Source organism: Saimiri boliviensis, chromosome 17, assembly GCF_048565385.1.
Source record: "Saimiri boliviensis isolate mSaiBol1 chromosome 17, mSaiBol1.pri, whole genome shotgun sequence".
Classification (NCBI taxonomy): Eukaryota; Metazoa; Chordata; class Mammalia; order Primates; family Cebidae; genus Saimiri; species Saimiri boliviensis.
This window is the reverse complement of record NC_133465.1, coordinates 21,044,871-21,064,320: the sequence shown is the minus strand read 5'-3', so window position 1 is coordinate 21,064,320 and position 19,450 is coordinate 21,044,871. Positions and strand designations below refer to the sequence as shown.

Here is a 19,450-nt window from a genome sequence, read left to right as displayed (position 1 = left end):
TGAGGTGGCTCACATCTGTAAACCCAGCACTTTGGGAGGCTGAGGAGGGCGGATCACCTGAGGTTGGAAGTTTGAGACCAGCCTGGCCAACATGGTGAAACCACGTCTCTCCTAAAAATACAAAAATTAGCCGGGCATGGTGGCGGGTGCCTGTAATCCCAGCTACTCGGGAGGCTGAGGCAGGAGAATCCCTTGAACCCAGAAGACAAAGGTTGCAGGGAGCCGAGATTGCACCACTGTACTCCAGCCTCAGCCTCCAGAGTAGCTGGGATTACAGGCACCCGCCACCATGCCCGGCTGATTTTTGTATTTTTAGGAGAGATGGGTTTTCACCACGTTGGCCAGGCTGGTCTCGAACTCCTGACCTCAAGTGACCTGCCAGCCTCAGCCTCCCACTGTGCTGGGATTACAGGCGTGAACCACTGCACCTGGCCCTGGGCGCGTACCTTCTGTAGATGTGAACACTGCAGCTGGAAACGCTTGAGACTGGTCCGAGTCATGGCAGAAGCAGGGTCTGGCCGGGGCTGGCACTCGGGAGATTGCCACTGGACTTCCTTCAGCTTGTCTCCAGGGTCATCTGCCCTGCGTAGTAGATATGCTTTTCTTGAGAAGCCAGTTCTGTTTTTACTTCTCGTGAGTGGCCCTGGGAGATTCTGAAATAACGCGGCCTCATCCCTGATGTAGCTCCGATTTCTTCCTCCCTGCATTTCATTCTGTTTATTCGTTCACTAATTGCCGCTCAATGCAGAGATTACACACGGGAGCCCTGGGTTCAGACTTGGTGAATTTCCAAGCATCACCATCGGCTAGTTAGCCAATGGCTTAGCTTCTCTGCACCTCAACTTCTTCTTCTGTGAAATGGAGATCATAGTAAATTGGCAGAAGGAGCAACACCCGGCACTTAAGCACTCAGTAGCCCAGGCACGGTGGCTCACACCTATAACCCCAGCACCGTGGGAGGCTGAGGCAGGAGGACCAGCTTGAACCCAGGAGTTGGAGGCTGCAGTGAGCTGAGATTGTGCCACTGCACTCCAGACTGGGTGATAGAGTGAGCCTCTCAAAAAAAAGCACTCAATAAGCATTAGCTGTCATCAATTTTACTAGTTCGATGTGTGTTACTCTTTTTTTTTTTTTTTTTTTTTGAGACGGAGTCTTGCTCTGTCGCCAGGCTGGAGTGCAGTGGTGCAATCTCGGCTCACTGCAACCTCCACCCCCTGGGTTCAAGCAATTCTTTCGCCTCAGCCTCCCGAGTAGCTGGGACTACAGGTGCGTGCCACCATACCTGGCTAATTTTTGTATTTTTAGTAGAGACGGGGTTTCATCATGGCGAGGATGGTCTCGATCTCTTGACCTCGTGATCCACCTGCCTCGGCCTCCCAAAGTGCTGGGATTACAGGCGTGAGCCATCACACCTGGCCCCGATGTGCATTATTCTATGCCATCCTGCTGGGCCTCTGGCAGAAAGCTGATATGGTGGCACGGTGCGGTGCTGGCTGCGCTGGAAGATGACCGGGTCCTGTGCGCCCGCCACGCTGAGCACTGGGAGGAGGTGCCATCCATCCAGCATTTAAGGAGCTGATCTGCCCGTGAGGGTGCAGTCGCCTGGTCGTGGGCTCATCACTGTCTATTAGGGTTTGGCTGTTCATTGGAATGTAGAGGGCCTCACCTGCTCTCACCAGCTGTGGATTCCGCCTCTGCATGCGTGGGGCTCCCTGCCTGGAACAGGCTTTTGTCACTGGCAGTGACCTCTGGGTGATCAAGGGAGCAGGGACATGGGGGCCTTCCCGTTGTGTGCGGTGGGGCTGAGCGGCTAACCTGAGCAGGAGGAGAGCTGGAGGTGCCCAGTTTCTCAGTTTCGATTCCGGGGCAGTCCCCCTTTTCCATCCTGCCCGAGTGATTGGTGGAAGCACGCGTTGGTTGTGGGGAGGCTGTGAGTGGCACATGCTGGGGAATGAGGAGCAGGCAGATGGCCTTGGAAATGGGCTCCGTCTTCTTCCCACTCAGCCCCTCACTAGCCCCGTGCTCCCGGCAGTGCAACAAACCATTAAATCCCCTCTACCTCCAATGACGAGGCAGGAGCAGGCGGGTCACCCGCGGCTGGGAGCTGCAAATAGCCTGAGTGCCCAGGCTGGAGGGAGGGCAGCGGAAAGTGGACAGCACCGGCCCCGCAGACGATCCGGGGAGTGGTTAGAAGGGGCCCGGAGGAGGCAGAGTGACAGATGTGGGTTCAGTGCCTTGGGGAGCACTGGCTGGTCCCCATCGGTTCCCGTTTAGCTGAATCAGGATGGTCTGTCTACAAACCTCCCTGCTGCTCTGACAGATCGGGGTTGCTGTCTGGGGTTAAGAGCAACTCAGGGGAGCAGCACCTTTGGCAAAGTGCAGAGAGAGTGACTCTTTAACTCCTTCCCTCCCGGGGCGCTGCTGGATTTCCCCAGCTCCTCTGTGCCAGGGATGTGGTTTCTGCTCCCATCCAAATCATAGTGGTGCCCAAAAGCTGACACATTTGTCTCCAAGGCCAAGGTTCGAATCTGGCTGTGTGGTGTTAACATCTGCTGGAAGCCGTCCAATAAACGTACCAAGGGAATCTCGAAGTAGCTGTCCTTCCCTGAGCTGCATGTGTCAGACAGATGCCTGCAGACAGACGAGGGTTGACGGGGCTTCCCGGAGGGTGGTCTTCATCCCCATGGACCAGCAGAGATTTCTCAAGACCTTCAGCACGCTGTGACCACCAGTTAGCTGGCAGTGAAGGCAGGACGCGTGGTGATTAGGGCATGTGCAAGGCTGGGTGCGGTGGCTCACCCCTGTAATCCCAGCACTTTGGGAGGCTGAGGTGGGCGGATCACCTGACATCAGGAGTTCAAGACCACCCTGACCAACACAGAGAAACCCTGTCTCTACTAAAAATAAAAAAAGTTAGCTGGGCGTGGTGGTGACACACCTGTAATCCCAGCTACTTGGGAGGCTGAGGCAGGAAAATCACTTGAACCCAGAAGGAGAAGGTTGCGGTGAGCCAAGATCGTGTCACTGCACTCCAGCCTGGGAAACAAGAGCGAAACTCTGTCTCAAAAAAAAAAAAAAAAAAACATATCAACAGATTTCCAGGGTTCAAGTGTCAGCCCTCACTCACTCTCCGGGTGGCTCACTCAGCTGCTCAGGGCCTCAGTTTTCTGACCTGGAAAGTAGAGAAAACAGAACAGTGGCTTTCACATTGAGATCACACCAGTGAACGAGGCACTAAGCCGGGCGCATGGTCGGCCCTCAGTGCTCATTAGGAGACGCTTTCCTCCTCAGAGCCCTCGGGGTCTGTCTCTCCCGCCACCCTGTACCGTGGTGGAGCAAAGGCCTGCAGCGGAAGGACTGGACAGAACGCAGACAGGAACAAGCACCACGGAAAGCAACTGCACATCGTAGCTTGGGAGATGCTGAAAATAGCTTGTCAGGCCTTTGTAGATAAAAATGTAAAATGTACGCAAATGTATGTGACTCACACAGAAGCATACATCCATGGCTTCCTCTGCGTCCTCGCCGGATGTGGCCTTAGGGAAAATCCCACGGTGTGGGGAGAGGGCCTGGGCTTGCTTGGTGGCTGTTTTGAGGAGGGGATGGTGCTGCTGCCTCCTGGCCTCCGTTTCCACCTTTCTCCAGGGCCCTTTGTCTTCCGAGAGTTCCACGTGGGAAGAAGAGACGCCTCAGCCCCTCCTGGCTGCTCCGGCCTCACCGCCCGCCCTCCAAGCACCTGCTTGTTCCCTTCCCGAGCTGGTGCTCTATTTCTGGAGCGCCTCATTGGAGATGCACGCCCCCCTCCCTGCCAAGCTCCAGGTGCCTGCCTGGCCCTCCCAGTCCTGTGTGCCAGTCAGGGACGGTAGGAGGGAGACAGCGGAGCAGGGAGCAGTGGCAAGGGACTGCGTTGGTGCCTGAGCCAGGAGGACTGGGGCGGAGAGCCCAGTGGACGCAGGAGAGGCTGATCATACTGAAAACCGCTCTGCAGCCACCTGTAGAGGCTTCGCCACCCACAGCATCGGCCCTGCGTCTCCAGGGGCCCCCAGCCTGTGATGAGTAGGTCACCCCATCTCCCCTGGGGCATCTGCAGAGGCCTCCGCCCAAGCAGCTTAAGGGCGGCCTACAGCTTCCTCTCAGTATCCTGGTGGGGAGCAGCTTCTCCCCTCAAGAACGAGGTGTGTGTGTGTCTGTTAGGAATGATGAGGACCAGCCCCTACACCCCCAAACGTTCTGTGAATGCTGACCACACTGCCCCCACCCCCACCCCAAAGGCCAGGCTGAGTTTACCTTCCTGGTGGGCCTCGGGAGGGCTGGGCTCCCATGATGGTTTTCCCCCTAAGCTGCCTGGGGATGGGGTGGGGTGGGGACTGCTCTGATATCTGAAATGCCACTCTCTAGGGTACTGGGTCCCCCGGTGGGTCCCACTGCTGCCCTTCCCCTGGGTTCAAGATGGGGCTTCAGCCCCACTGCCCTGGACCCCCCTAGCCTGACTCTCCTCCCTTCCCTGCTCCAGGGTTGCCTGGCCCAAGGTGGTCTATGGGAAAGCCACCACGGCTCCCACGGAACCAGCCCACAGGGACAGGCATGGGGCCCCCAGTCTCTTTACTGCCCTTGGGCGAGGGAACTACGTTAGACCCCTCTCTCTCAGCGTCCTGTTCTCAGGCCTCTTAGCCTGATTTCCTGCGACTCGTAGGTGATGATGCAAACGTGGTGGGCTTCCTGGCTGTGGCTGGGGGTCCCAGGAGGGGTCTTGGAAGGGAATGTGAGGCTGGGGTTCCCCAGGAAGGGTCCTGCAGGGGAACATGAGGCTGGGAGGTTCCCAGGAGGGGTCCTGGAGGGGACCGTGGAGACCCTGGGGCTTCTCCTGGCTACGGTGTGTCCTCCGCCCACGAGGGGCGCACTCGGGACGGTCCTGTCCTCACGGCCCCCGCGGACCTCGGGCCTCCCACGTCTCCAGCCCCCGGTGAGTGGCGGGAGCGGCCGCTCTGGAGGTAACGGGCGTGGGAGACGCCGCGGGGAAGGTTCGGGAGGAAAGAGGCGCCTCCCCACGGCGCGCAGGACGCTCTCTGGGTTCGCGCCGCAGCGATCCTGGCTGGGGAGGGGCCCGGCCGCCGCTCCCGCCCCCGAAGCCGCGCTTGGAGATCGGCGGGTGATGTCACCCCTGCGGGAGCGGGGGCCCCAGCACCGGTTCTGCGGCTCCCCGGGATCGTGCCCAGCCCTGCGCTGGGGCGCACGAGGGAGGCCGGGGTCTGCGCCGCCGCCCGGAGACCTCGCGCGCCCTGCTGCCCCCGGAGCCTGCCCGGGTGTGTTGGGGGGAGTCCTGCGGGAGGCGGAGCCTCAGCGCCCGGCCCCGCCCCGCCCCGCCCCCTCGCGCGGCCCCGGGAAGTTGCTCGTCGGCTCCGGGATCCGCAGCGGGGCCGGGAGGGTTGAGGGGCGCCCGCCCCGCCCCGCACGCCCGCCCGCCCGCGCCCCTCCCGGCCGCCCCGCGCTCCTCTCGGGACCCGGTTCCCGCGCTCCCTGTCCCGCCGCGCCTCAACTTCGGCCTCGGGCCCCCCGCCTCCCTCCCTCCTTTGTTGTGCGATGAGGGTCGGGTTTCGCGTCTGACCGACCAGCCGCCGCCGCCGCCGCGGGATGGAACCGCTCAGCCACCGGGGCCTCGCGCGCCTGTCCTGGATCGACACCCTCTACGGCAGTACGTGTCGCGGGGTCGGGGGCGGGGGCGGGGGCGGGGGCGGGGGCGGGGTCCAGGCGCCGCCGACTCGGTCGGGGGGTTAGTCCCTGAGCGGATCCCGCGCCCGGGGGCGGGGACCGTGGGCGGACCGCGCTGAGAGCCGCGCCGCCCCCTCCCACCTGTTGTGAGTCCACCGCGGGCTCGGAGCGGGAGGGACCCTCGGGCGCTGCCCCAGCCCCGGCTGCCGGCCTCTCTGTCCAGGCTGAAGCCGAAAGGCCGTTTTGGGAAAGTCTTTGGCTCCCGAGCTTCCCACCCGGGGGCTCCGGGGCCGTCGTGTGGGTCGGGGCCGGGGGCGGGATCCGGATGGGGCAGGAGGTAGACGGTGGCGCAGAGACTGGCGGGGGCCGCGCAGATGCGGATGCGGATGCGGATGCGGGAGCCGAAAATCGCGGCTCACGGCCTTTCCCGCAGCCTCGGCGCCGCCTCCACCCTCTCCAGCACCGCCACCCTCGGGAGGAAACAGACCTGCCCGGACTCTCCACCCCCTCGCGCCCAGATCTGCCTGGGTCACGCGCTAGCTCTTGCTCGGCCCCGGGGGATGCATAGCTGATCACGGGTAAACGGGGTTCGCGGGGTAACTGAGAGCCGCCCACCCTCGCCCCCCACTGCACCTGCTCCAGCGGCCGGATCAGCACCGCCCCTTCTCCTCCCCACCCACACCTTCCCCGCCGCCGCCGCCGGGATTAGAAGAGGGTCCCCTGGGCTTGGAGGAATGCGGTGGATTTCACCCTTCCTGGTCCGACGAATGCGACCCTTCCAGTCTCTCTGGGCATCTCCCAGGCAGGAGTTGGGGGAGGCAGATGGAGCCAGGTCGAGCCGATTCAGCCTGGTTCTAGGCGCTAGATTCCGTGGAACAAGAGCGTTATTTTATTTTTATTTTTTGAGATGGAGTTTCTCTCTTGTTGCCCAGGCTGGAGTGCAGTGGCTCAGTCTCCACTGCAACCCCCCCAGCTCGGGTTCAAGCGATTCTCCTGCCTCATCCTCCTGAGTAGCTGGGATAACAGGCATGCGCCACCATACCCGGCTAATTTTTTGTATTTTTGATAGAGTCAGCGTGCCACCACGCTGGCCAGGCAGGGCTTGAACTCCTGACCTTAGGTGATCCGCCCTCCTCGCCTCCCAAAGTGCTGGGATTACAGGAGTGAGCCACCGCGCCCCGTGTTAAGGGTTACCCCGGCTCGAGCTCCTTGATAAGTCATATGGGGGGTGGGAGAAGTAGAAAAGGGTGACACCTTGAGTCCCAAAGTCTTACCCAGGAGGCTCCGCGGTACCCAGGATTCAGCCTCTGACCTCAGCATCCCCTTAGGTCCAGGTCATTCTCTACATCTTCTCCACCCCACCTCCTCCTCCATCCGATGTTCCTTCCTCCCCTCCTCCCGGAGTTGGCCTTGTGATGGTGCACTCTGCTTTGGTTTCTCAACATCAAAGGGGCAAAGCTGGCTCCCCTGGGCGTGGGTCCTGTGCCAGGCGCCGCCACTCCATCTGCTCCTTCCCCTGCAGAGGCCAGTGCCGCTGGGTGAAGGTCAGGGCCCGAGGCTGCGTGGCATGTGTGTGCACGTGTGTCTGCGTGAGAGGGGCACGCATCTGTTCAGAGCCCTGATGCAGATCAGCTGCTGACCCGGAGGAGGGATTAGTGCCCCTCTCTTAGCTGTGGCTTGCAAACCCCGTCCTCACAATGCCTCAGATGCACATGCTGCCTCTGTGCCTGGATATTTCTGGCTCTTTGCAAAACCCACTCCTTGCTTCCCTATTTCCCGAAGCATGGAATCCTATGGAAACCTGTCTCTAACCGTCTCAGGCTGGACAACACTCCCTCCGCCTGACCCCTGATGTTTCCAAGTCTTCATACCCTGCCCTCTTCCCCACAAGCCTGGAGCAAAAAAGCAAAATGGCCTGAGGCCACCTTGAAAATCCAAATGAGAGGAATGGCAGAAAAGGGAAGTAGGCCAAGCCCTCTTAGGAGGTTCTGTGGACCAGCCCTGATTCTGGCCGACTGGCACCTGAGCTGTGTACCCTCTGCTGCCGCCCTGGCCTCTGGGCGGCTCCTGGGGTGGCCTGGATGGTGGGTGGGAGGGGACACTGATGTGGCCACAGGTGAGGAGCCCCTGCCTCCCTCCTGAGAACAACGTATTGGAGACGACAGCCACAGCAGGAGCGGGAGCTTCCGGGGGGCGGTACGCAGTCATATTTGGGCTGTTAGCCGTCCAGCTTCCTCTTGACAAGAGCCTAAATTCAAACAAATACCCGAGCTGCCATTTGCCTGGCAGCATGGTTTGTGGCTCCCAGAGGAAGAAGCTCCTCCGCCTCCTGGAAAGCTGTTTGCTTCCAAGGCTCGCAGTCCTGGGGTGACAAATCTCCACAAATGCCAGATCCATCAGGAGTCATAAAGGGGGTACACCCAGGGCACGGGGCGGCAGTGTGACTTCTCAGAGATGGGAATGACTCAGTGTTAGACGTTCCCTGCCTGCCCCTCTCCAGGCGCTGCTCCTGGTAACAGGGATAATAGCATCTCCTGAGCACCTGCTGTGTGGCAGCCACTGGGATAGGCACTTGCTTTCTTTTTTTCTTCTTTCTTTCTTTCTTTTTCTTTTTGTTCTTTGAGACAGGGTCTCCCTCTGTTGCCCAGGCTGGAATGGAGTGGTGTGATCTTGGCTCACTGCAGCCTCTGCCTCCCAGATGCAAGCAATTCCCCAGCCTCAGCCTCCTGAGTAGCTGCGATGTGCACCACCACAACCAGGCTAATTTTTGTATTTTTAGTAGAGATGGGGTTTCACTGTGTTGGTCAGGCTGGTCTCGAACTCCTGACCTCAGGAGATCTCCCCACCTTGGCCTCCTGAGGTGCTGGGATTACAGGCGTGAGCCACTGAGCCTGGTCTGTGCTAGGCACTTTGTATCCATTCCGTCCAAACCTCACAACTCTGCAACTCTTACAGCTTAGGGATGAGAGGCTCAGTCAGCACAAATCATACACCTCGGATCACATAAGTGACAGATGTCTGAGCTGGAATTCAGATTGTACCCTAGAAGAATGAGGAGGACCCTGAGTGCCACCTGGGTATGTCTGAGCTTATTCAAGGCCTTGGAATGTCACGGAATGCAGGTACACCATTCTCTGCGGCCCTCTTTTGCAGAGTTCTCCCTGAAATGGTCCGGGAGGGTAAGTGGCTTTAACGACTCTGACCCCGACCTGGCCCCTTGTAGGGGCTGGGCCTGGAGCCCAGGCAGGGATGGCTAAGGCTCTGTCTGAGCCCACTGAGGCCTGTGGCTCTCTGCTCCAGGGGTGCCAGCCTGCCCCTCCCCTCACACACTTCTTGCCTTTGGGGTTGGCAGCTCATTCTCGATGGTTTTAGCGTCTGCCAGGAGTGTACCCACTTCCATCACGGGTTTGGTGGTCATTTGATGAAGGTGGGCAGCAAATCCCCTGCCTCTCCTGTGGTAGAAGTCCTGGAGGGCTGGGGTAAGTGTGATTTGTCTGGCTCAAGGAGGAGGGTTGGATCCCAGCTGCCAGGGCGGCCTGCTGCTGATGGGAGCCAAGCGCTTTGCCCTGGAGTGACCGATGCAGGTTCCTGTCTGCACCACTCACCTGCCTGCACCAATGCAGCCATGTGAGCTTCACCCCCAGCACCTGACCTAGGATCTTTCCCTGGGACTGAGGTGATGCTCTCTTTGAGGCTGTATTCTTACTCTTTTTTTTTTTTTTTTTTTTTTGATACAGAGTCTCTCTTGCCCAGGCTGTAGCACAGTGGTATGATCTCAGCTCACTGCAACCTCTGCCTCCTGGGTTCAAGCGATTCTCCTGCGTCAGCCTCCTGAGTAGCTGGGATTACAGGTGCCTACAACGTGCCCAGCTAATTTTTTGTATTTTTAGTAGAGATGGGGTTTTGCCATGTTGGTCAGGCTGGCCTCGAACTCCTGACCTCAGGTGATCTTCCCGCTTTGGCGAAAAGTGTTGGGATGATAGGCGTGAGCCCCGTACCCGGCCATGTGTGCTTTATCATAATGTCTCTATGTCTTTTGCCACCCTTTCTGCTAAATACTTTTTTTTTTTTTTTTGAGACGGAGTTTCGCTCTTGTTACCCAGGCTGGAGTGCAATGGCGCGATCTCAGCTCACCGCAACCTCCGCCTCCTGGGTTCAGGCAATTCTCCTTCCTCAGCCTCCCAGGTAGCTGGGACTACAGGCATGCACCACCATGCCCAGCTAATTTTTTGTATTTTTAGTAGAGACAGGGTTTCACCGTATTGACCAGGATGGTCTCGATCTCTTAATCTCGTGATCCACCCACCTCGGCTTCCCAAAATGCTGGGATTACAGATGTGAGCCACCGCGCCCGGCCAATGTTTTTTTTTTTTAATAATTTTTTTTTTTTTTTAAGATGGGGTTTCACCATGATGGCCAGGCTGGTCTTGAACTCCTGACCTCAGGTGATCCACCCACCTCGGCCTCCCATAGTGGTAGGATTACAGGTGTGAGCCACTGCGCCCGGCCTCCACTAACCACTTCTGATCTTCTTTCTTTTTTTGTTTTCCTACCCCTGGGATTAGGTTGGAGTTAAGTTCTGTGGAGGAGCCCACAGTGGGGGCGGAGGTGTGCTCTGAAACCTTCACAGTTCCTGGATTCTCCAGGCAGATCTGGAGAAAGACACACGTGTGCCCCAGACAGGGTGATAATCGGGCCCCTCTTCAAATGGAAAATCTTTAGTATGTGTTTAGGACTTACTTAGAGGAGAGGCTGAAGGTTGCACCGAAGGCCTCTCCCTTTGCCCTGCCAGCCTCTATTTGGTCCCAGGCAATTTGGTTCGGGCTGCAAACATACCCTCCCTCCCGAGCTAGGCAAAAGCCTACAGCCACTTGGCTGTCACGGAAGGCAGAGCGTGGCCATCTGCTGTTACGAGAGCCTGCCTTTCGGAGCTCACGCCTCTCACCCCAGGCAACGCTTCCGAGGGCTATTTTGGTCTCTTGTGAGATTTTCATGTCCTTTATAGACTCAGTACCTCATCTATGGGCCAGGAGAGTGTTTGGGGCAGTGGGGGTGCGAGCCTGTGTCTGGGTGATTGTGAGCCTGCCTCAGTTTGTCATTTGAGTCCTGCATTCCCCATGCCGCGGCCTGAGCCGTGGGCCTGCCAGCACGCCTGCGTTTCATCAGAGCAGTCAGTTCTCCGGCGCATCAGACCAGCCCACGTGTGCGGGGAGCGCCTGCTGGCGGATGCTCGCTTGTTCTCCGAATAGCCTGGTAATTTATTCCTCTCTCCACACCAGCCCATGGTCGTCACGGCTGCTGAGTCTCAGAGGCGGGGCGGGCAGAAGAATGAAGTCATCTACTCAGAGAAACTTAAGTTTTGGTGGTTGTGATTGTCACTCCTGTTGTTCTTCAGGAAAGGGAAGGCAATGTGTGGAGAACTGGCTGGAAGATGCCGCTGGGGGGAGAGAAGCCGGGGGAAAGGTGGGAAGGCGCCGCCTCACCCCTGCAGGGAGGATGGAAGACTTGTTCTCTGTCTGAGGCACGGTTGACTTCCTGGGACAATTCTGGGTCCCTCCTTGTGCCCACCCGTCTGTAAAGGGAGGACGTGACGCCTCTCGTGGGTGTTGTGTGGATTAATTCATATTTATAAAGTGCTTGGAAGATGAGGCTGCTGTCGAGCTGCTCAGCTGTCCGGCTCCTCTGGGAAAGGCTTGCAGGACCGTGCACGGCTTGAGGGAGTGGGAAAGGCTGGCACGTGGCTTAGGAAGGGGCAGGGACTGTGGCCAGGGCATCAGGGCATCCTGCCAGCTCTGAGGTGGTGCCTCCTCCAGTGCCTCCTGCACAGACCCTCAGTGGGTGTTGGTGCCTAAGTGCAGACAGGAAAGAACACTTGAGTTCTCGGCTCCTTGAACTCCTCCTTCCAGCAGGAATCCCTGTTGGCTGGAGCCTGTGAGCCGGCCCATTCACGAGTGTCCTGGTGTGTGGATTTGGTCATTGGAGTCACTTGTGGTGGCGTCAGAGACCCCCCGAAGGGAGCCTTGGCTTTGCTGGGGCTAGTGACTGGAAGACCTGACTGCCCGGGTTTGCAGCAGCTGCTTGGCTCAGCCTGAGCCCTCTGGGGGAAACCGAGGGCGGGCAGCATCAAGGCAACCCCGTGCCCGCTGCCCCACCGGGCTTTGGTGGTGGCGGGCTGAGGTGGTGTGCGGGGGCGGGGACCTGCTGCCTTCTGTGTTCCGGCACTTTCCTCCCGGTGACTGTATGGGGAGAGTTCTGCAGCTCACCCGTCTCTGGGGCTGTGATGGGGAGGCCATTTGTGACGGGCGGCCTTGGCTTGTCTCAAGTGAGAGAGTCAGTTGCCATCATGGGGAGAGCTTGAGTTTCTTGGGGCAAGATACAGTCAGCAGGTGCCATGGTGCTTTTGGGAGGCGGCGGGGCGTTCCACAGGTCCCCAGGGCTCCCGGAGAACCTGACCCAGACCCTGTGAAGGGGGAGGAGAAAGAAATGGGGCCACAGGCAGACTACGGAATGTACCCCCAGATGGAGGCGGAAGATAACGCCCAATCCCACCCCCTGCCCTGGGCATTTGGCAGAGAGCCATTTGAATCAGGCCTAGCTGAGGCCGTGGCCACTCGTGGATGGGGCAGCCAGTTCTCTGTCCCCCGATCGAGACCTGACGGGGCTTCACTCAGTTTTCTCCCCCAGGCTTTAGCCTGTACCCTTCTCCTGCCTCTCCCACCTCCCCACACACCAGAGCAAAAGATGAAGCTGGGTTTTCTGGCTGTACGGAAGATGTCAGAGCCGGTCTGGGCTTCCGCAGATGAAGCCAGATGGAGCGGGCCGTATGGTGACCTGATTGACCGGGCGCCACTCCCCTCTTTCTGGTCCCTGCCATCACTTCTGATGCCTTCTTGTGCCCCTCAGTCACAGGTGGACACGGCAGACATGATCAGGCATTTTGCCTAGGCGAGCCAGGGCTCCAGAAAGGCTCGGATGGGCCCAACGTGGTGGCTAATTCCTATAATCCCAGCACTTTAGGAGGCCAAGGTGGGCAGATCATGAGGTTAGTAGTTCAAGACCATCCTGGCCAACGTGGAAAACCCCATCTCTATTAAAAATACAAAAAAAAATTAGCTGGGCATGGTGGTGCACGCCTGTTGTCCCAGCTCCTTGGGAGGCTAAGGCAGGAGAATCGATTGAACCCAGGAGGCAGAGGTTGCGGTGAGCTGAGATCTCGCCATCGCACTCCAGCCTGGTGGCAGAGTGAGACTCAATCTCAAAAAAAAATAAATAAATAAAACAAAACAGGGAAAGGCTTGGGTGGCTGGGAGGCCTCAGGTAAACCAGTGCAAGGGAGCTCAGAGTCCCGGTCACTCTGGGCAGCGTGGCCACAGCCTCCCTGGGTCTCAGTGGAGCTGGTGCTGCCTAGGGAAGCCTGCACTGACCAGGGATCCATGGGTTTACTCAGGGCTGTTGGGGAAGGATGTGGGCATCACGACCGTCACGGGTGGAGAACCGCTCCTGAGAGTGTCTGGCTAACTCCTTGCTCCTGGGCAGCAGCAGAGGTTTAATGGATCGAGATTAGGGGGACCAAAGACGCGTGTAATTAAGCCAGTTATTTATCTGGCTGGGAGCATCTACTCCCCACAGCCGCAATTGACTTTCTCACTTGTGGTTACCCCTCAGCGTGCATTACCTCAGGGCCCAAATAGCCGTGCATCATCGTTCTGAGTGCGTGTCTCCCTTGAAGGCGAGGTTTTAGGAGGAAGACCACTCTGGGAGTTTTGGGGTGAGGGTGGCGGTGTGTTCACCACAAGGGTGCCCCCTGGAGTTGCTCTGAGCCATGGTGCCCACGGGGCCCTCTTTGGGAAGTGTGTCTGGCTTCTCAAGAGGAACGTAGAACCCTCATCCTGGTGTCTCCCCAGCGAAAAGAAAGTCCATTGGTCCTGCTGGGTTCATAGACATCAGATTTTTTCATTTGGTCTAGAAGGAATGGAAGAGAGAGAGCCATCTGGCACGCTGGCTTACACCTGTAATCCCAGCACTCTGGGAGGCCAAGGCAGATGGATCACCTGAGGTCAGGAGTTCGAGACCAGCCTGGCCAACATGGTGAAACCCTGTCTCTACTAAAAACACAAAAATTAGCTGGGTGTGGTGGCGGCTGCCTGTAAACCAGCTACTCGGGAGGCTGAGACAGGAGAATCACTTGAACCCAGGAGGCAGAGGTTGCGGTGAGCCAAGATTGTGCCATTGCACTCCAGCCTGGGGAACAAGAGCGAAACTCCATCTCAAAAAAAAAAAAAAAAAAAAAAGGGAAGAGAAAACATAACCTTTAATCAGCCATACTGTGTGCCAGATGCTGTGCTAGGCGTTTTGTGTTTGTTTGTTTGTTTGTTTTTGAGATGGAATCTTTCTCTGTCACCCAGGCTGTAGTGCAGTAGCAGAATCTTGGCTCACTGCCACCTCCGCCTCCCGGGTTTGAGTCATTCTCCTGCCTCAGCCTCCCAGGTAACTGGGATTATAGGCACCCGCAACCACACCTAGCTGATTTTTGTATTTTTAGTAGAGACAGGGTTTCAGTGTGGGCCAGGCTGGTCTCAAACTCCTCAAACCTCAAGTAATCTGCCTGCCTCGGCCTCTCAAAGTGCTGGGTTTACAGGCGTGAGCCACAGCACCCGGCTGGTACTAGGTACTTTCTGTACGTTATCCTAACAACCCAAAAAGGGTAACTGTTGTCATCCGCCTGTTCTGTGGATGAAGAAACTGAGGCCCTGAGAGGTTATTGCTGAGGGTCTTGCAGTTCTAACTGCATCAAGTCTCATCTCTCCCTGACTCTAGAGTCCATTCAGCTTACAACAGCAGTCACAAGGATAGCTAGTACCAACGGAGTACCTGCAGACAATAGCAACAACTGAGTACCTGCAGACAACAGCCAGTACCAACTGAGTACCTGCAGACGATAGCCAGTACCAACCGAGTGCCTGTAGACAATAGTAACAACTGAGTACCTGCAGATGATAGCCAGTACCAACTGAGTACCTGCAAACAATAGTACCAACCAAGTACCTGCAGATGATAGCCAGTACCGAGTACCTGCAGATGATAGTGAATATCAACTGAGTACCTGCAGATAGCCAGTACCAACTGAGTACCTGCAGACAATAGCCAGTACCAACTGAGTACCTGCAGACGATAGCCAGTACCGAGTACCTGCAGACGATAGCTAGTACCGAGTACCTGCAGACAACAGTAACAACCAAGTACCTGCAGATGATAGTGAGTACCAACTGACTACCTGCAGACAATAGTACTAACCGAGTACCTGCAGATGATAGCCAGTACCAACTGAGTACCTGCAGGCAATAGTATCAACTGAGTACCTGCAGATGATAGCCAGTACCAACTGAGTACCCACAGACGACAGCCAGTATCAACAGAGTACCCACAGACGATAGCGAGTACCAACTGAGTACCTGCCATGTGTCTACACTGGCCCAGGCACTTCACAGTTAATGCTGCCCGGCCCCTGTCTTAGAAGGCTGGAATTATTACCTCTGCTTTATAGGGAAGGAAACCCGGACTCAGGGAAGTTAAGAATTAATTGGCCAGGCGCAGTGACTCGTTTCCAGTGTGTTCCTTGCAAGGTTATGCCCTGGGGTTGAGAGTAATCCCAGTGCTTTGGGAAGCCAAGGTGGGAGAATCGCTTGAGTCCAGGAGTTTGAGACCAGCCCGGGCAACAGAGCAAGATCCTGTCTCTATTTAAAAAAATGATTAGGCCAGTTGCGGTGGTTCACATCTGTAATTCCAGCACTTTGGGAGGCTGAGGTGGGTGGATCACCTGAGGTCAGGAGTTCGAGCCTGGCCAGCATGGTGAAACCTCATCTTTTCTAAAAATTTAAAAATTAGCTGGGCATGGTCGTGGGTACCTGTAGTCCAGCCACGCAGGAGGCTGAAGCAGGAGAATCACTTGCACTCAGGAGGTGGAGGTTGCAGTGAGCTGAAATTGTGCCATTGCACCCCAGCTTGGCAACAGAGTGAGACTCTGTATCAAAATAAATAAATAAATAAGTAAATATAAATGTATGAATGAATGAATGAATTCAAGGCTGTCGACTACAAGCCGGGAGCTGTGCGCTGGGCTGCCCCGACTCTAAACTGGGTTTTTTCTGCCACACTTCCTTACCCTTCGCAGTGGTGCTGGGGGGGCTGTTGGCAGCTGGGATTTCTCTCACTGAGGTGGATTGATCTGGGCTCATTTCTTTAGCTAGAATGACAGTCGTGAAGAGTGTGTCTTGCCCCTGAACCCCTGAGATATCAGGACCTCCCTCTTCCCCCAGGTCTCTGGAAGCATCCGCCAGCTGGGCTGCCTCTTCCTGGGAGGCTGAGCCTCAGGAGATCTCCCCATGGGCACTTGGAGCTCACGTGCCTGCCACTCATGCCCTGTGTTAGCTTGTTCCTGGGATTATTGGCAGGAAGTGCTGACTGCTCACATACACACACACTCCACCCACACAAACACAAACACCCAGGAAGGGAGGGCGAGAGTAGGCTTTGGCGGTGGGGGTGGGAAGGGCCGGTGCCCAGTTTCCAGAGCAAGGCCAGGGGCGAGGACGTGGGGACTTGGCATAGCCCGAGAGTCCTGGCCCTGCTCTCCGGCCTTTTCAGATCCACCTCCACAGTTTCAAAAGGAAAAGAAAGAGCGCTTAGCCGGAAACCAGGCCACTGAGCACTGAGGTCCTTTGCCGAGCCCCAAGCCAGACGCTGAGTTTGAACTCGCCTCTCGCTCAGCATGTTAATGACGGGCCGTGTGGTGCAGACTCCCACCCAGACGGCCCAGGAGCCTGCAGAGTCCCCTGCTGAGGGCCCAGCCCCCTGGGGGAAGGCATAGCCTGGGGGCTCACACCTTCACGCAGCCGCCTGTGGTGGGGACCGCAAGCCAAGCGGGACCCTTCCGTCGCTCTGGCTCCTGACCAGGTGAAAGGCACCCCTGACACAGATCTTTTCAGCAGCTTCCCCACAGGAATAAAAATAAAGCGCCTGATTGGACACCTCACGGGTACCGGCGTCCAGCTGCTGCTCTCACGCGCCATGAGGTCAGCCTGGGAAAGGTGGCTGGCCTGATTTTAAGGATGGGAAGGCGGCTGTTGTTCTTGGCCTCTGCTGGTGGCTTCTGCCACGGGGGGCCGCATACGGGGGACGCATGAGGTCTCCTCTGCCCTCCGCTTACCTCCTCCTCGTGGCGGAAGTTCGGGCGTCATCGGGCTTTGTGAGTGCCTCGTCTGGGCACACCCGTGCCCTCCCTGCCTCCTCTCTCCCCTGAGGGGCGACTTCGGTGTTAGTGGAGCAGAAAGCCTTGGTAGTGACTTTGCGAGCGCGTCTCAGGGAGGGTGACGAGAGGCCAGCTGTCCGCCCCGCCACCTGGAACGGCCACTTTGCCATGGTCAAGGCCAGCAGGCATTTCGCAGACCCCCCGGCAGCTCCTGGCCTGCACTGCCCCTTGGGAGGCCTAGGTGAGCTTGGCACCATGTGCCATCTTTGGGTGTAGAATCTTCAGAAACCAACGGCAGGAGCAGATTCTGTGTCCTGCTTCCTGGGAAGGAAGGATGGAGCGCGCACTGGCTGGAGAGGAGCTGCGAGTTCCAGCCTGGGGACCCTGCGGCAGCGGGACTGTGGCGGGTGACTGAGGTGTCTGTCTGCAAACCCCTCCCTGAGTGAAGGACGCCACTCCCTTTGCCATCGCCTGTGGTGACGCTAAACCCATTTCTCTCCTTTGTCCAGAAACCTTCAGTGGGTTCAGTGGGTCATTGCCTTTCTGAGTCCAGACTGAGGGACCCTCTTGTTACCCATCTCTATTTCCCAGCACCCCAGCAGGCTGCTGTCCTCTAGCCAGTGAGGCCCTCACCATCCTGCTAACCTCTGTGCTCCAAGGATCTTCTAACCAGCTTCAGGCCTCAGCTCAGCTACCACCACCTCCAGGAAGCCCTCCAGGCCTGATTCTAGCACTAGCCTCAGAGATCCTGGCCCGGAATCCTTAGTGCTGCTTGCTCTGGGCCACATCACTTAGCATGTTCTTATCCATTTATTTATTTATTTATTTTTGAGAAGGAGTCTCAAAAAACGTTGCCCAGGCGGGAGTGCACTGGCTTGATCTCGGCTCACTGCAACCTCCACCTCCGGGATTCAAGTGATTTTCCCGCCTCAGCCTCCCAAGTAGCTGGGACTACAGGCGCCCACCACCACAGCCAGCTAATTTTTTTGTATTTTTAGTAGAGATGGGATTTTGCCACATTGGCCAGGGTGGTCTTGAACTCCTGACCTCAGGTGATCCGGCTGCTGGGATTACAGTTGAGAGCCACCACGCCAGGCCTGGATTCTGCATTTCCACCAAGCCCAGGTGAGGCCTGCACTGCCCACACTGGGTGGGAAGGACCCGGCACCTGCTGCATCGCCCTCCAAGCCTCTGTGGCTCCTTCCTTCCTAGAGGGTAAACTCCAGACTCCTTAGCACAACATGGGAGCCTTTACAGAGACTGGCTGCAGCCCATCTCCAGTGTGGCCTCCCCTCCTGGCACCCGCTGCCACGCCCCAACTCCCCAGCTGCGCTGACCCACTCACGGTTTCCCAGGAACACCACTCGGGTTCACAGTTTGGTGCCTGTACACACGCTGTTCCTCTGCCTGGGGGACGCTGCTGGCCTTTCTTGGCCAGGTGAGGAGGAGGCTGAGTGTCCCTGCCTGGGTGTCGCTGGCCAGGGATTGGGCGCTGGACCTAGACTCCTGGCTAGCCCTGGAGAGCAGCCCCCCATGGGCCAGAGCCCTCTCCTGACCCTGCTCACGGAGAAGCTCAGCCTCACAGCCGCGTGGACTCGGGCGACTTTGTTGTTCCGCTGTGAACATCTGTCCTCCTTACCACCCTTGTGTAAAAATAGAGCTGAGAATGACGGAAGTGAACCTTCACCTTAGGGTCTAGGAGAGGGGAGGTGGGGACTGTGCAGGCTGTCAGGGGGTGGGGAGCCGGGCCATCTGCGTGGGCTCTGGGGGGGTGTCCCTGCCAGCCAGGCCGAGCTGCTGGGCACTGGGGTCTACGCCCTGGACTCAAAGAGGCCGTGCCACCCTCACGGCTGCTGTCACCTGAAAGTGTTCATTCTGGGGCCGGGCGTACTGGCTCACGCCTGTAATCCCAGCACTTTGGGAGTCCGAGGCGGGAGGATCACCTGAGGTCAGGTGTTCAAGACTAGCCTGGCCAACATGGTGAAACCCTGTCTCTACTAAAAATACAAAATTAGCTAGGTATGGCGGCGGATGCCTGTAATTCCAGCTACCTGGGAGGCTGAGGCGGGAGAATCGGTTGAACCTGGGAGGCGGAGGTTGCGGTGAGCCGAGATCGCGCCACTGCGCTCCAGCCTGGGTGACAGCAGCAAAACTTATTGTCGGGAGTCAAAAAGAAAGCCAGCAAGTTTTCACTCTGGCTGTGGAACTATGTCAGGGTTTCCTGAGGGGTTTCCTTTGCAGCTTCCGGAGTTTTCTCTGGCGTTTTGCCCCCAGGTCCTGGCCCCAGGCAGCGGTGGCTCCCAGAAGGGCTGTGGGTGCCACCCTGGCTGGCTGCAGCTCTCTCCCGCACCTGCACCTGCCCCCAGCCACCCACCCGAGGACACCTCCGCAGCACACTCTCCCCATGAGAAAATGGCTCCTCTGGTTCCCAGGCTCACCTCCAGGGACCAAAGGTCATTTTTGGACAGGGGGAAGGTGCTCAGGGCCCGGTTC

The 19,450-nt window shown here is 57.7% G+C and overlaps 1 protein-coding gene across 4 annotated transcripts in view; it reads left to right on the top strand.

Annotated features, from left to right (window-relative positions):
• ABR (ABR activator of RhoGEF and GTPase) overlaps nucleotides 1-19,450 on the top strand; it is a 210,958-nt gene that overhangs the window by 41,910 nt on the left and 149,598 nt on the right. Inside the window, exon 1 of one of the 4 annotated variants that reach the window (XM_039475786.2) lies at nucleotides 5,411-5,692. The exons of the other annotated variants lie outside the window; for them this stretch is intronic. Within the exon in view, the coding sequence (XP_039331720.1) occupies nucleotides 5,632-5,692 (61 nt within the window). The 5' untranslated portion in view covers nucleotides 5,411-5,631. Of the gene's footprint in view, nucleotides 1-5,410; nucleotides 5,693-19,450 lie in introns of those variants that run through there. 4 annotated transcript variants of the gene reach the window in all.